A 17,506-nucleotide genomic window follows, 5' to 3' on the forward strand; every position below is an offset into this window, starting at 1 on the left:
CGGTGGAAAATACATCTCAAGCTCACACAGTGTTAATACAATTCGAGCTTGCAACCTTGGCAACTTATGTGGGTTAATCACTTTACTGCAAATGGACTTAAAAAACAAACATAACTTAGTGATCGTCCCTCGTACTTTAAGGGGTAAAATTGCACGTATAGCAACTGGAATGAAATCCTCCATTAAAACATGGCAATTGTGAGACTTTAAGCCCTTCAACTTCAAATCTTTCATTGATACAATATTTTTTATATTTGAAGAGTAACCCTCAGAACTTTAACTACATTAAGGAACTCACAAAATGCAGGTTTCTCTTTCTTAGATAGCGTATAAGCTGCCGGAGGGAGAAAGGTACGGTTCCCCTTATCTTGGGGTGCTAATTCTTCTCTTATTCCTAAAGAGACCATGTCCAACCTTGCTTTTATGCCATCTTTTGTTTTTCCTGACACTTGGAGTAAAGTCCCAATAAGACTCTCACAGACATTTTTTTCAATATGCATGACATCAAGAAAATGCCGAACATCCAAGGTGGTCCAATAAGGGAGTTCAAAGAAAATAGATCTCTTCTTCCATCCGGTTGTCCCAAGGTGCCTTGCAAATGGTTTGCCAAATTCAATATCCAAATCCTTAATCTTCTCAAACAACTCATCACCAGTTAACGGCAAAAGTGTCTTACCTTCTTCTGGATTTCCATTGAACGCTTTTCTCAACCGCCGATAATGATGTTCTTGGTGTAAAAACCTACGGTGGCCGAGGTAAACATTCTTCATCCCATGTTGAAGCCTTATAAATGTGTTCCCTCTTCATAAATAGGGCATCCAAGTTGCCCTTTAATGCTATACCCTGACAGATTGCCATAAGCAGGAAAGTCATTGATTGTACCGAAGAGCATAGCTCTTAAATTAAATCTTTCTTCTTATACCCATCATATACCTCTATACCTGACTCCCACATGATCTTCAAGTCATCAATTAGAGGAGCCAAATATATGTCTATGTCATTCCCAGGTTGCTTGGGTCCTGCAATTAGCATGGACAACATCATATACTTGCGCTTCATGCAAAGCCATGGAGGAAGGTTATAAATCACTAAAATGACTGGCCAAGTGCTGTGGCTACTACTTTGAATCCCATGAGGATTCATCCCGTCGGTAGACAATGCAAGGCATAGATTCCTACTCTCTTCCCCAAATTCAGGGTACTCATAATCAATCTTTCTCCATTGTGGAGAATCAGCAGGATGACAAAGCATGCCATCTTTTATCCTTTCATCCGCATGCCATGTTAAGTTTTTCGCAATTTCTGCACTGCTATACATGCGTCTAAATCTAGGCACGATTGGAAAATACCATAGTGCCTTCACTTCGTTCTGCTTGTAGCGTGAGGCATTACACTTCGGACACTCGGTTAACGATGCATATTCATTCCGAAATAAAAGGCAATCATTAGGGCATGAGTGTATCTTTTCATAACTCATGCCAATTGATCGCAATACTTGTTTTGCATCATATGTTTGACAAGGAAGCTCATTTTCCTTAGAAAGTAATTCTACTTTCAAATACCCAAGCAACTCAGTAAAGCTTGCATCACTCCATCCATGTTTTGCCTTCATGTTGTACAATTTTAACACTGCTGACAACTTTGATGCACTACAACCAGCATACAATGGTGTCTCCGCATCACTTTTCAACTTCTTAAACATTTCTGGATAATCCTCGAGGTCCTCTTCAACTGCTTTGGCCATCTGTTCAAGACAATCTTCCTCAAGTGTGCATGTGTCAAAATCATCAAGAGATGATGCACAGCTTTCACTATGCTTCTGGCTGCAACCAATATCATCTCTTGTCTCTCCATGCATTGTCCAACACTTGTAACTTTGATCCATCCTATTAATCACGAGGTGTTCTTCACAAGTATCTGGACTAACCCGCTTCACAAGACCACACTTTAAACATGGGCAAACAATCCTAGTAGGATCCTCCGCATGCTTAACTGCAAGCTTAACAAAATTTGCCACCCCATCCCAATATTCCTTGGATAGACGATTGACAGACATCCATTCTTTATCCATAATTCCTAGAAAGATTAAGAGGGAAATATGATTAGTGACTTTGACTACTCCTAGATAGTGGGAGAATTAGATACAAAGATCAATTAGTCAATAAGTCACTAACCACATGTTTGCACATTCCCTCTTTAATCTTGTTTAAAACTAATAATTATATTTTAATGCTAGCCATTGAAATAATTTCGACAGCATAACAACTTAAAAAAGAGAGTTTCTCGGGCCTTATCCCCTCTTTCTATTAATCTAAATGACAACAACAACATCCACAACAACAAACACATAAAGTTATATTCAAGAATAATTTTAAAAAAATTGATAGTATATATAACGACTTAAAATGAGTATTACCAGGTCTTTATGCCTTTAAAAAAATCAAGTTATCCATAATGAGACTATATATGATCCAACAACAATAATAACAACATTAATAAGAAACTCAATTTTAATTAAAATCATATTAAACCACATCAAATACTATATAAATATCAATTTAAAATATCAAAAATATTAAAAACAAGGTAATTAGGTGGTATACTATTTTTATATCCTTAATGAATCTCCTCATATCAACAAAAAAATTGGATGATCCCTTAATTCAATAATTAAGTACCTAAAAACTCAAAACTTCAAACACTCACTGAGAAGAACAACAATGCAGATCAAAATAAATAACACAAAAATTATTTATTATGTATGAAAATCAAAATCAACAACCCATACATTCAAAATAAAGATTAATGATTGGAAAGCAAGAACCTACCTCAACAAGAAGAGGGAACACCGACTGTGCAGAAAAACAGAGACGAGAGTCTGATGCAGAGTGATAGAGACCGAGAATCCTAACGAACGAGTGCCCACGAGACTTATGGAGGCCGAGAATCAAAAATCCCTCAAGAATCAAGACCGAAAACGTGTTTTTTGGCAGTTAGAGTGACGAAAAATGGGTTTCGGTGGCTCTGGGTTTGTTTTTGAAGACGAAGGATTTGCAGAAATGGAGAGCGAAAAAAAATCTAGGAGGGAATTTAAATGACAATACTTGACGGTTATTTCATAATAACCGTCAAGTATTACATATTTGACGCTTGTTTTAAAACAACCGTCAAGTATATGGCAGACAAACTTGACGGTTATTTCAAAACAAGCGTCAAGTATGTGAAAAAATTTAATTTTTTTTCTACTATTAATTTGACGTTTGTTTATTGAAGACCGACGTGTAAATTTTTGCTTTATATGACGGTTATTTATAAAAAACGTTAAATATATATACTTGACGGTTATCTTTAAATAACCGTCAAGTATTTACTTAAATATTTGACGCTTGTTTCATAGAAACCGTCAAGTATTCTCTGCCTTTTTTATTTATCATTTTTTTTAAATAAACGTCAATTATAGGGCGTCAATTATACATCTTTCTATAGTAGTGCTCCCAAAATGAGGTGTTAGAACTGGCTTTTAAAGAGCTCATATGACATTCTTATCTAAGTGCATTATATATTTTGTCCAAAAAAAAACGTAGTGTCCAAAGAAGACGATCTTTCTAGAGTACACTTAAAAAATTAAAAAATTAAACAAGAACTATTTGAGGTATAGTCTATAACGTATGCCACCCTGCCACGTATACTCTCTTCAATTTTATTTATTAGTTACATTCAATGATATTTTTTATATATTTAGTTAAGCTTTTGTCAAGTAAAATTGAAAATGAGACAATATAACACTGGTTCTCCAATCAATTGAATTGTATTGACTAAAACCATCTCAAGAGCGTATAGATGAAAGTCAAAGATGATAATGATGATAAAAATAAAGACATGCATCAAGTCCAATACAAATGGTACTATTCATGGCATGCAAGATCAAGGAATACAAACCAAAGCTTATTTTTCATGAGTCAAACAAAGACCACCAAGTTTGTTTTTAAAAAAAAAATTATAAAATTTTTAATTACTCTCCTCTTGCAATCAACGCTAGTAAGAAATCCTTGTAGTTTCCCTTTGTCACCTCTGCAATTTTCTGGGATAAAGAAACTCCATGATGCTTATGGTACTCTTGTGTGACCTTGCTCATGTCTATATCAGCTCTTGTAACTATAACACGTGTCAATGCCTTCTTTGTGTTCTTATCTTCTGCTCTCATTGCTGCATCCAAAGCCTGAGGCAAAAACAAAAACAAAAAAAATCAATAAAAAAATCATAGAGATAGAATTTTTTTAATTAAATTATATAAACGATTCTCTTAATTTCTGGATTATGTGAAAATTAAATTACTTTCCCTCCTTGCAGAATTTGATACTATTTATAAGATAGAAAGAGAAAAAAAAATATCTTATCATATTTATAAGACATGTTATTTTTTCACAAAATTTCTACTTTCATTTCATTAAATGTTGGTAAGATAAAATATATTTAATAAAGATAAAGCTAGAAAATTATTAAATTTTTATAAAGAGTTAGTGAATCTTGAAGATTTTTCCTTATTTAAGTGAAATATGTTGAAAATAACTTATAAATAAAATCAAATGAAACAAACCTTAAGCCGCTATTATTATTAATCAGCTAATAAATTCATGTTCAATTACATAAAATTTCCTCAAATTTGATGATCTAACATGTAAAACACAATCATGAACCATCCAAGAATTTTGAGTTTGTATGTCATTAAGTTGATATATTCGACTTAATTCACTAACAAAGTGTAATATTTAGCGTTTTACACAGGGACAGATTATATTTGCATATAGCTCAAGATTTAATAGGTTTTGTTTGTCAAATTTTAAACACTAGGGGTTATTTAAACATGATTCAAACTTCAATCTTGAATTTGTATCTCTTTAAACTCGTAGAGAGAGAGAGAGAGAGAGAGAGAGAGAGAGAGACCAAATCTAATTAATTAATCGGAAGATGTATCTTACCTTGCAGAAGTAAGTTTGAGGAGCACAAAGACACTGCACAGTCTCTTTCAACCTCGGATCCTCAAGCTCCTTCTCAATGGCAATGAGGTATTAATCAGTAATTAAAATCTTCAAAATAAAGCTCAAAATCAAGAATTTATGGTGCAATATCTACATGGTTAATCGTTTTATAAAGGTTGATATAGTTGGAATTGTTTAACCCAATAAAAGAAGTTTTGAATTTGGTTTTTTTTTCAAATTACCCACATTTAATGAAGGTAATTCATAATTGCCAATGTTACTTATTTTTTCAATTATTCCTGACATATGGCATTTTGAATTAAATAAAAACGTTAAAGATCTAGACAATTTGTAAAACAATTTATGTTAAGTACCAAACAAATATTCTAAAAGCATCCTTATAGAAAGGACTGGAAGAAGTATAATATAAAAATAGGATAAATGATAATAAAGTTCTAGAATAGGAAATTTGTTATAGTTAGATCTGAAAATTTTTTTGAAAAACAAATTATAAATATTGCTTCAATCAATTGCAAACGGGAATTTAACTGCAAATTAAGAGTCATGTTTAGAATTAAAATGTCTTATTTGTAAGTAGAATTCTTAAATCTACAACTATTTAAATCAATATTTGTAATTTATTTTTAAAAAAGTTATATATCAAGAATTTAACTGTCTTTTTTTTGGACTTAACTGTCATTTTTTTATGAAAAATTCAGAAAAACTCAGATGCTATACAAAACATGAAATTCATACTTCTAAGTAGAGCATGTATAATATAATACCTCATCAAGGTAATTGCCAAACATCTCATGATAATGTTTGTAGATGGCTAGAATATGAGTCTTGCTTCTTGTAGATAAAATCCTTATGACTTCATCATCTTCAATAATGGGCTTATGTGGCCCATTATTCTTTTTGACATGAAGGTCTTGGGCTTCTGATTTTGCAATCTCATCTCTCACTTTTGAGCCTTCATACCTATAGGCACTCGCTAGTGCAACTAACAGCTGTTGCAAAAAAGAAAAAGAAAAGAAAAAAGAAAACAATAATTTTAACAAAGTAATAATAGTAGTAAAATAAATATTTTATAGTTATATCAAAAAAAAAAATTTATAGTAGCACATGGACACTAAAACTACTCTAGAATATATGACTGAACTCATTTATTTTACCATCTCTATGTATATCTTTGAAAGAGACTAACAAATAAAAACAAAGCACCAAGAAGATACTTCTTTGTGTTTCAAAAAAAAAATGAAATTGATTTTAAAGAATTGACAAGGACAATGTCCTATAACTATAAACCAGAACCGTCCAATATTAATATAAACAGGGAAATATTTTCCTGTTTAGTTTTGCGTTTGCCAAAATTGTGGCTTAGGTAGAATTAATTTGCAAACACAATTTTAGGCAAAATTGAAGTCAGTTGAAACTGAGGTCGGCCAAAAGTTGCTACATGTTGCTTCTTTCTTAATTATTGGACTTAAACATCGTTTTGGTTAAAAAAAATTGAGAAAATATAACTTTTAATTCTTATTGATGGTAGCTTCGCTTCCTTTTCAATTATTTTATCAATTCTAAATTTTAAATTTTTTACTCAAAACGATGGGGTCTTTACAAATTTTTTTAACTTAATAAATTACCATCACTGACAAATTGTATTGAATTACAATTTAATAATTAAATCAATAATTAAAAAATTAGAAACTAAAAGTTATATTATCTCAAAAATTATGTTGTTTAATTTTTATTTTTTAAAGTTTTTAAGTCCTAACTATGATTCTTAAAATTGTATTATTTAGTAACTACCCTGAACAAAACATAGTTTGCATTCAAAATCATGATTTTCAACGTTTGAACGCAAAACCAAACACGTATTATTTACTAACTGACCTTGCGTTCATGGGTATGGACGTGAGTAGCAATTTCTTCTTCTAAGGAATGATCGAAGAGGGAATGATAAGCTCTTCTAGCTCCCAGGAGTTGATCAGCGGATCTGGTGCATGCAATCTCAATCAGCACTCCGTACGCCCGTTGCCCCTTCAGCAATGCCTCCTTCGCTAACCGCGCGTCCCTTTCCCACGCATGCATCGCGCGTAGCACCACCGCATTCTTCCCCACATTCACGCCACACATTAGTAATTTATTATATTTCTAATCTTCTGTTTTTAGAAAAATTACATGCACTCCATATAAAAAATTAATTACCTATAAATTTCATCCACTTGTGAATACCAAGGTTTGATATGTAAATATTAGAGTTTGACTTGTGAATAAGATGAATAAATTATTTTCCTTATCTGAGCCCTAATTATAATTTTTTCTATATCTTTTTTTACTTTCATTCGTATGATATTTAATTAGTAAATATTTTTTAAAGAAAAATCAAATACTCCCTCCATTCAAAAATGTAAAATATTTTTTGAGGAGTGAGATATTAAAAAAGATAAGGCATATTTAGTCTTACATTATTAAGATATAGTTAGTTTTTGAGGGGTGGGGTAAATATAAAAAAATATAATTAGTTTAAAAATAAGTAACTATTTTATTGAGAGATAAAATTTAATTAAAAATATTTTATATTTTTTAACGGAAGGGAGACATTTTCAATCATTTGAACGAAATTAAATTACAGAATAATCACATATACCACAAAGTTTTTTATAATTATTCAGATTTTTTCATTTCAAAAATATATTTTTTCCCTTAAAATTATCAATATCAAATATCATATATACGTATAATTTAAGGAAAATGACCATGAAATCATAAAACAATAAATTTATGACAGTTAAGTTCCTAATAAAATTTTTAAAAAAATTAATTATAAATATTGATTCAGATGATTATAAATTCAACAGTTCTAAATACAAATAAAACATTTAAATTTTGAATATAATCCTTGCTTTACAGTTAGAATTTTTATTTATAACTGTTTGAACTAATATTTCTAATTTTTTTTTCAAAAAAATTATGCCAAGAAGAAATTAAAAGGGGAAAAAAAAAAAGGTACCTTGAAACGCATAAATTCATGCTTGAGAAGACGAACACAATGATCATCCAACCTGTGAAAATTACGTTCATCCTTTATGAAGAAATGGGGCATTGCCTCTCTAAAAGCTTCACTTTCCTTTGGTTCCCATTTTCCCAATATTGATATGACCGATTTCTCATCAATTCCATGCCCTTCATTAATTAACCAACAAAATTAAACAAAACTGTTGCGATATAAATAATAGGGAGAGAAAAAATACATTATTATTATTTTAGCAACATATTGCTAAGTACATTTTCAACTTAGCCCTCCATATTACTAAATAAATATTATCATTTCCCTTCTACTATTTTTTTTTTTTTGGATCTCATCACGCTAATTGAAAAGGTTCCATGCAATTATATTACTTAATCACCTGAATAAATCACCTAATTGGCATTAACTTTTAAGTGGGACTGTAAAAGCTGAGGGAAGAAATTAAGAGAAATTAAAGCTGCGGTGGATCAAAATGAGAACCTGAGGATTTTGAAGGCGATAAATACAATTTTTCTCAAACAGAAAAAAAAAATGAAAACCTAAAAAACAAAAAAAAAATATTTGAGCTGCTCCATGTTTATTCCTTTCCCACAAACGAGGGAACACCCAGCCGAAAGAATAGAATTAGTGAAAATTTTTATTTTCAAAAATGAACGAATTTTCCAAAAAGAATATAATTTTTTAAGAATAAGGAAAAAAAAGCAGAAATATAATTTTTCAAAAGGAAAAAAACAAAAAAAGAATGAAAGGGAGGAACCTGAGAGAGCACTTGAAAGTGCTTCGACTTCATGGTTGATGCGTGCCATTGATGCTCCTGATTGACTTCCCAGTTCCCTCTCAAATGACAAAACCATGGATCTCTTCTATTTATAGAATATCTGGAGCCCATTTTTGTCATTTCACTTTTGCCATGCACCTAACTTGTGTCATCCACTTAGAAATTAGGGAAAACATTTATAATTTTATTAAGTTTTATTATTGATCTTTGCATTTTTTTCCCCCAATGTTCCTGATACATCTAGATGTTACTGTTTATAATGTTAGTCTTTCTACTTTTAAATATGTACACAAGGATGATGATGTAGTATTAATTAAGAACCTTGTTAAATTATCTTATGTGTAACTAGAAATATTAATGAAGATGCTAACATGTTTAAAATACAATGAGTTGACAATTTGAATTAGCATAAAATAAAAGAGGGACAATTGCTTTTCAGATGAAAACTATTTTGGTGACAGAATTTGTAAATGTCGGAAAGTGATTTAATTTCCAGTCATTGTGAGTTAAGCATTTTTATCTTGTGCATCAAATGCCCTAATTTTAATATTTTTAGTGTCACATCATTATTCTTCTAAGTATTAAAAAATATAAGGATTAACGTTGTTGATAGAAAAAACCATAAGGACATAGAATATTAAAAAAAAAAATACATAAAGCAATAACAAAACACAATGAAACTAGAAGGACCAGTAGTTATGCTTTTCTCTAGTAATTATAGACCTTAACAAATACTTTGCATAGCATAATAATCGAAGTCAACCCACCCCCGATTGAACTAATAAAGTGTTTGTTTATGACAAATTTAATCATGGTTTGATTACGATTCTGATCATCAACTCTTAAACAAATATCTTAATTAATTCAATAACTAATTTGATTTTTAATACTTTTAATCGGCCTAGTACTCTTTATAAGATGTTTTAGACATTCACATAAAATAAGAAAAATTGTTACAAGAGAATTTAGAATTTATTTATTCAAAATCATATCGAAGCGTTCTAATTGTATCCTGTTTATCTTCATTCTTTGTAACAGAGATATCATGAGCCTAATACGATTCAATTCAAACTCATGTTCAATAATTTTCGTTTAAAAAAATTATTTTTTATAATTAAATTGAAACGGAATAAGGGTCAAAAAATTACTTATATGCCCCTCCCACACCTCAGAACTGATTTGGATTAACAAGTTATATGCATTTTGGAGAGTAATTAAAACACTGATCACACTTAGGTAAAATTGTATTACATGTGTTGTGAAAACTATCTGTATGTTATTTCATTAATTTATCATTAAAAAATTATTAAACATATATAAAATCAATAAATATATAAATATATGTGTGTGTAAATTTATAGAGAGGGCTGCATTATTTATTTGTAATTTTGGCTTCATATATAAAGATTTTAGTCACATTATTTATGTGTCATGAACAATATTTATCATTTCCATTTTCTCATATATGAATATCTTGCTAATCTCTGACATAAATCCTTTTCATATTTTAACCATTGGTATATTTTTTTGTTTTACTTAAAATTTTTTATTTTTTATTTGAAATAATTTTGAAATAAAATAAAAAATTTTAAATAATTCAAAATATTTTTTATTCATTATATATTTTTATTCATTAAAAATTTAGATATATTTAATTTTCAGGAAATAAAATGAAAATTATACAAACTAATAACTTAAAAAATAATCATGATTTTAATAAAATAAAAATAAGATCTGAGTTGTTGAAATCAAATGTGAACTATCTTTAAAAAAAATAAACACAAGATCTTAAAAAATATAATCATGATTTTAATAAAACAAAAATAAGATTTGAGTTGTTGAAATCAAATGTGAACTATCTTTAAAAAACATGAACACGAGATCCTTGCTAAATGAACAATGCGAAACACTAACTCATATAAGAGTTTATAGATAATGAAGAGGAAAGAAAAAATCTATTACTTTGAATAAATAAAAATATAATCACGTGAAAATCATGTTATATTTTATTTTCTTATGCATTTTTAATACATGACACATCAATTATTGCAATAAGAAAATATCAAATATAGTTAATCAACAGTCAAAAACTTTCATAACTAATGCCCCTCAGTATAAAGGCACCTTTCCTTGCCATGCACGCGTAAGGTATGATAATATTCTTTGCTTTAATTTGTGTCCGTACTCTATATATAAAAAATTTGTATCCATACGATATGATGATAATCTCTTATTATAATAATCCTTTGCTTTGAATGAATATAATATTTTGGCGGCCCAAAAAATATTGTATAGCATATAGTAATGCCCTTTTTTCATATGATATATTAATATTGTTTAAAAAGTTTGATTCGTTTTTAGCCAAAATCTAAGCTAAGGAACAATTACGTCTATGTCCCACAGAAGAGAATCAATTATTATAAAGTTCATTAACAACTGAATTAAAGTTATTATCTCTTAGTTTAGATTTTTTACAATGGCTTTAATTCAGTTATTAATGAACTTTATAGTAATTGATTTTCTTTTTTGAGACTTCAACATAATTCTTCCCTAAACTAAACTAAACCTATCAATTTGTATAAAATAATATTTGATCATTTTTTATTAAGATTGTTTGGTTTAGTTTTTAAAAGGTTTGATTCATTTGTGGATCAAGTTTTAATAATTTTTTAAAATATATAAAATTATCTATTATGATTAAGCATATTTTGTCTGTTTTTTTCTTTCTATTCCAACTTCAATTCACATCTACAATATTATCATTCATGAATTTGATATTTTTATTTTATATATAAGAATGTTCATTATCATTTATAAGAATGTTCATTATCATTCATGAATGATAATGAACATTCTTATATATAAAATAAAAATATCAAATTTTATCATTAATAAACACCAAAATATATGCATATGTAAGTTGCATTAGTTAGATTTCATTACAAATTGTGTTGATGACTATAATGAAATTTAACTCTTTCTTAATCAAATAGTGAAAATTCTTATATTTTGAATCATACAAAAGAGAAGATCATTCTTGAAGTAACACTAATATAATGTCTTGGTTAAGTTTAGAATCTGAAAGAGAAGAAAATATGTTGAAATATGATCTAAAATAATGATTGTAAAGAAAACAAAAGTCACAATATAACTTACATATGCAAAGTGAATATTCAAACTCTTCTAATAATAAATTTTGACCCATTTTCCTCAATTGGTTTATTTAGTTGGGTTCGATGTGGTTTGTTTTGTTAGACTTTGAACACTCATATAACAAATTAATAAATAATTGGTTAGAATTAAATCATGAATATATAATCCATTGCTTATAATAATATAATAATCCATGTGTTGCCTTGCATGCAGATTGTACATTAATAAATCATTGCTCTGAATGGATATGACAATGACATAATAATACTTTACTTTTCACGTAAGAAAATCATTTACTTTAATGCATATAATATTTTATATATATATATATATATATATTTTCTTACCAACAATGTATATCATATAACAATATAATAATCCCATGTGTTACTTGCATATATAATATAATAATAAATAATAATACCTTGCTTCCCATGTGCGTCATGTAGGAATTAATTTCATGCCCAATCATTGTGTTCATAGTTCAAATAAATGTTTGTTAGTTTTTAACTCCCAAAACAAGAAAATAATAATAATTATAATCCTTGGGTGTAAACACAAATACGCTTAAAATATGGTGCCAATTCTAATTCCAAATTAAATTGGATTATAGCCCTATGTTTTAAACTATTCATACCATTTAAGGCTTAAAAATAACATCACTTTTTATAAGTTTTAAATTATATAAAAATAAATTTCACGAATACAACAAATTGTTTTATTAATTAAAGATGAAAGCAATTAGATCGAACAAATTAATCTGTATATTGAAAATCATGAATATCAATATCTAATATATAGTAAAACATAATTTTACAAACTATGGATAGCATTGCATTTAGTTGTGTTGAAAGAACTGATAAATTGTAATTATCAGTGTCAAAAAATTGCAATTAACTTCCAAAAACTTGCAAAAGGATTTTAGGGAAATTCTATTTGATAAACGATACAATGAATCAATAAAATTTAATAACAACATTTTGTAGTAAAATTAATGGATTATGTAACTTTCAGCCCCTTGTGTTTGAAGTAATATGATCTTTTAAATTTAATTTATATCATTTTAATTCTCAATATTTTGTGAAGTTATCTATGTAGTCCTCAAAAAACTAACTTAATGACTAAAACAAACACTAAAGACTAAAACGATAAAAATTAAATTTGAGCCCAAAAAAATTTCAGGGATTAAACTGATAACTCTCTTAAATTTGAGGGACTAGAAACTAAAGGATCCCTAAAAAATTATTATTGCCTTTAAAAACTTCCAACGTAATTTATGTCGACTTTGGGTATATGATTGCAATTTTTTCTCAAGAAAAGCTCTTTATTTAAGTCATGGGCAAAAAGGTCCAGAAAAAAATGCGATTGCTTGCATGAAAGAAGAAAGATTTCTGGGGAGAAAGTAGCCAACGTCGGTCTGAGAAGCAAAATGGCTTCTCTGAGAGTGCCTGAGGTTACTGCTCCAATCCAGGACAGCGAGCGACTCAGAAAGGCCTTTGAAGGTCTATTTCTTACGTACTGTTACCACTAAAGAATGATTAACTTAAACACAATATTATATCTGGGATTTAGTTCGTTCATTTATTTTCGTTTTTCTGATGACTTAAGCTATCTCTGAATTTATGCGCCTTGGTTCGTGTTAATGATGGAATTTTTCTCAATCCACAGGATATATAAGCTCTGTTAGTGAGACCTCATCAAATAGCATTTTGTGATTTGAATGCATGTATTTCGCTAAGATTCTTTTGTATAAAAGTTCATTCTTTCAAATGGAATGCGAGAGCTGAATAAATGGTCCAATTTTGTTCTTGGGACATCTTATGTCTGAAGTTTCTTTGGTATTTTCTGTTTGGTTTCAATCTCTATTAACACTCAATTTTGTGGTGCTGAGTTGTACTAATTGGATGTAATAATATACACTTAAAAATGATCCTATGTGGATTAGTTCTGGTTTCAAATATATCATAGTCGATGATGATGCTTCTGGGAAAATGTACGTAGGATTTGGAACGGATGAGGAGGCAGTGATATCTGTACTGGGACACAGAAATGCAAACCAAAGGAAGAAAATTAGAGAAACCTATCAGCAGCTTTACAATGAATCCCTCATTGATCGTCTACATTCTGAACTATCCGGAGACTTTAGAGTATGTTGTTCTTTCTTCCCTTCCCTTGACTTTTGTATCTATTTTATACAATTCATGAAACGTTGTTTCAGTATCGTATATTATTTCCTTGGTTGTCTGCTTCGAACAATACTTTGTTCTGTTTATCAGACTAGGCTTCATGGTTGTGTCAGAAAATCCAAACCTTGCTATAATTTTTATACTACTCTATGAGTTTCACTTTTGTTTAATACTTGTGATTTGTCATTTTATGGTGTGTTAGCTATTTGTCCCAAGTCCTAACATTTGTGTACTGTATAGCATTTTGGCGGAATAGTTCCTTTTGTATTGGAAGAAGTTCTATAAAATGAAGATATCCTATATTATTACCAAACCAGACTTTTTTTCTTAAGTAAACATGTGATGTCTTATTGCACTCATCGACTTAAGGCTTGTGATCTGTAACAGAATGCAGTGATTCTTTGGACTACTGATCCTCCAGAAAGGGACGCAAAATTGGCAAATGCTGCATTGAAGGGTTGGAGAATAGGGATTAAAGAACTACAAGTTCTGGTTGAAATAGCATGCGCATCATCTCCTAACCATCTTATGGCTGTGAGGCAGGCTTACTGTTCTCTCTTTGATTGCTCGCTGGAAGAGTATATTGTATCCAATGTTCACAAGCCCCTCAGTAAGGTAAAATATAAAACATGTAGTTTGTTAGAAACATAACAACATTTGGAAAATGTGTTGGGTTAAGAATTGGGACCTAGTTTCTGTTTACTGTTAATTGGCCAAAAGTAGTGTTCGATTTGTGAATTCACCCGAAAAGCTTCAAAGGTTTGCATTTCTTAATTGTGAAATTCTTGCAGAGTTTGAAGAAAAAAGGAGAAAAAGATTGAGTTGGAAGAAGCTAAAGAATAAGAAATGAGCTTCATCCGAGCATTCACCTTTTGTGTTTCTCTTTTTTCAAGCATCACAGAATTTTTACAATCAGTAATTTTCAAGGATCCTTGCACACACCAAAACCCTCAGTTCTAAGGTTTAAAGCTTAAGTTTTCTAGTTCCCCCCACCCTCATATGAGCAGTTGATTCTGAAAAGAGTGAAAATGTTGGATAGTAAATTGAGTGACTTGATACTAAATTGGCTGTTCATGAGCAAACTATATCCACTGAAACAAAAGCGTATCACAGAACATTATTGTTGATGGGTGTTCACATAATTCAATTCTCTGAAGTTTGGTCTAAAAGTTTCAGACTGTTTTAGACTAAAAGTGGGCTTCAAAATATTTCTTTAATCCTCAAATGTGTCTGATGAAATGAAATGATGATGATTGATGACCATGATGAAGAATAAATCTTGAGGGAACTTTTGGATAATCCTGAATAGATGTTGCTTTTATAAGACTTAAGTTGTTCTAATGAACTCCTTGGTAAAATAGGATACAAGGACTTATTTAAGCCAAGTTTTAATAGCAGAATCTTTTGCTGCATTCATGTTTCACTCTCATTTTATATTTAACCAATTCCATGATTTTTCATGGGATCATAATATGGTCATTTGTGTAGCTTTTGGTGGGCCTAGTGAGCTCCTACAGGTATGATAAAGAAGTTGTGGATCCCGAGGCTGCGATGTTGGAGGCAGCAAGACTTAATGAAGCCATCAACAAGAAGCAATTAGACCACGATGACATTGTTTGGATACTTAGCACCAGAAATGTTTTCCAGCTCAGGGCGACTTTTGCATACTACAAGCAACTATATGGGAATACATTGGAACAGGTTTTGGAAGAACGCTTTATTTCTGATAAATTTTACCTTTTACTTTAGTGGAACTTAATTTGGATGATGATTTCATTGATAGGATATCAAAAACTGTGGAAAAGGAGATTTCAAGTCTCTTTTAAATGTGATAGTGTGTTGCATAGATTGCCCCGAGAAACATTTTGCTAAGGTAATTTTCTTCTTCCCAATGACTTGATGATATGTTATGTACTCCATTCAAACTACAATATAGGAAATCTTCTAGAAGTTTTGCTTAGTCCAAAAATATAGAGCATTGAGTAGTTTTTATAATTGTTTTTCTAACCGTACGTTATTTCATTTAATACTTCTTTTAAAAAAAAATATGCATTGGAATCATCATTATAACACTTATATAGGTTATTTAATGAGGTTACAATTAAAAAGATATATAATTTTTAAAAAAAAAATTAAGGTTTCACCAAACTTTTTTTTAGAATTGTGGAGTAGTTGCCAATGCCTTGTGTTGTGGTTAAGAGGAAGTACTTAACAGTTAAATTTAAAATAACTTATCAAAGTCTATAGAGCTGAAGACATTTCATTTCATCAATAAAGAAATCCTTTTTGCAGAAACTCCAAAATAGAAAGGAGGGAAAACAGATCAAGGAAGAACATATGTGCACATATTGAAAGATTATTTCTGACTAGAGCAAGGATCCCAAATCTCTAATTCGATTTCCTTGACTTTAATTATCAACAGGTTGTAAAAGACTCAATATGGGGGCTGGGAACTGATGAAGATTCTCTTACTAGAGCTTTTGTAACTCGAGCTGAAATCGACCTTTCGAAAGTTGAAGTGGAGTATGCCGCCATGTACAAATCCAGTCTTGAAGATGATACCTCAGGAGATACCTCAGGAGACTACAGAAGGTTCTTGATGACTTTGCTTGGGAAATGATCTGATGCTTCATGGCCTTATTAAAACTTGTCTATGGTTGTATTTTATTTGTGATTTATTTGAGACCGCTTGATAGTCGTTAAGACTTTAATTAAAATATATGTTGCACAAGTAAAGACTGGGACTAGAACCAATGGTTTGTGATTCTGAATTGTTAACTGTTTGTAAATATTTAGTGGCATGATCTTTATGTGAGAAGTTAGAGGACATGGTATATGAATATCAAGGTGGTATGGTGAAAAATGTTGCCAACTTGACAATTAAACCATTACTGTGAATATAATGTTTGGTTTTTTGAATTGGTCTGTATTTTAAAATTTTAAATTAGATTCAATCTCCGAAACTATATTATGGTGTGTTTGGATTTATGAGGATTTGGATTTAAATTTGAATTAAGTCTCTCATTTTAAAATACAAAAATTTATGAATTTGAATTTGCTTTTCAAATTATAAATTTTTTGCAATTTCAAATTCCTTCCATAATTTTAATTACTTCAAGCCTATTGTTCTTTTTGCATTTTCACTATTGATACTTCTACAACTTTCATATATTTCCTCATTTCTTATCAATTAAAAAATAAAAATAAATTTGTTATTTTTAATTTTTAATTTTTGCTTTGAATCTCAGTTCATATGTCTTCTTTATTTAATTTTTTTTAAAATACCTAAACAAAGAATTTTAAATATATAAATTTCAAATACAAGGTGTCAAATATGAAATTCAAATCTAAATCTATTAATCCAAATGCTCCCTCAT

The 17,506-nt window shown here is 29.8% G+C and overlaps 2 protein-coding genes across 2 annotated transcripts; one reads left to right on the plus strand and one right to left on the minus strand.

Moving 5' to 3' along the window:
- Positions 1–3,883: 3,883 nt before the first annotated feature.
- On the minus strand, positions 3,884–8,845 carry LOC129313074 (annexin D4-like). The gene is made up of 6 exons (XM_054955922.1): positions 8,770–8,845; positions 7,995–8,167; positions 6,875–7,093; positions 5,764–5,988; positions 4,979–5,047; positions 3,884–4,218 (listed from the first exon to the last, which is right to left on the minus strand). The coding sequence occupies exons 1-6, from the start codon at positions 8,816–8,818 to the stop codon at positions 4,012–4,014; spliced, it is 942 nt and encodes a 313-aa protein (XP_054811897.1). The 5' UTR covers positions 8,819–8,845; the 3' UTR covers positions 3,884–4,011.
- A 4,429-nt stretch (positions 8,846–13,274) lies between these two features.
- On the plus strand, positions 13,275–17,048 carry LOC129313073 (annexin D3-like). Its single transcript, XM_054955921.1, has 6 exons — positions 13,275–13,445; positions 13,945–14,090; positions 14,517–14,744; positions 15,618–15,830; positions 15,913–16,002; positions 16,552–17,048. Exons 1-6 carry the CDS (start codon positions 13,373–13,375, stop codon positions 16,747–16,749), a joined length of 948 nt encoding a protein of 315 aa, XP_054811896.1. The 5' UTR covers positions 13,275–13,372; the 3' UTR covers positions 16,750–17,048.
- The last annotated feature ends 458 nt before the right edge of the window (positions 17,049–17,506 follow it).

Source organism: Prosopis cineraria, unplaced genomic scaffold (assembly GCF_029017545.1).
Source record: "Prosopis cineraria cultivar Desert tree isolate PC_DT_omini unplaced genomic scaffold, ASM2901754v1 PC6, whole genome shotgun sequence".
Classification (NCBI taxonomy): domain Eukaryota; kingdom Viridiplantae; phylum Streptophyta; class Magnoliopsida; order Fabales; family Fabaceae; genus Prosopis; species Prosopis cineraria.

Excerpts from the sequence above, each read along its gene's own strand:
- LOC129313073 (XM_054955921.1), top strand. The coding sequence starts at position 13,373 with ATGGCTTCTCTGAGAGTGCCTGAGGTTACTGCTCCAATCCAGGACAGC. Across the intron at positions 14,745-15,617 it reads TTCACAAGCCCCTCAGTAAG|CTTTTGGTGGGCCTAGTGAG; the intron begins GTAAAATATAAA and ends TCATTTGTGTAG. Across the intron at positions 15,831-15,912 it reads ATGGGAATACATTGGAACAG|GATATCAAAAACTGTGGAAA; the intron begins GTTTTGGAAGAA and ends TTTCATTGATAG.
- LOC129313074 (XM_054955922.1), bottom strand. The coding sequence starts at position 8,818 with ATGGCACGCATCAACCATGAAGTCGAAGCACTTTCAAGTGCTCTCTCA. Across the intron at positions 5,989-6,874 it reads TCCATACCCATGAACGCAAG|CTGTTAGTTGCACTAGCGAG; the intron begins GTCAGTTAGTAA and ends TTTTTGCAACAG. Across the intron at positions 5,048-5,763 it reads TTGGCAATTACCTTGATGAG|GAGCTTGAGGATCCGAGGTT; the intron begins GTATTATATTAT and ends GCCATTGAGAAG.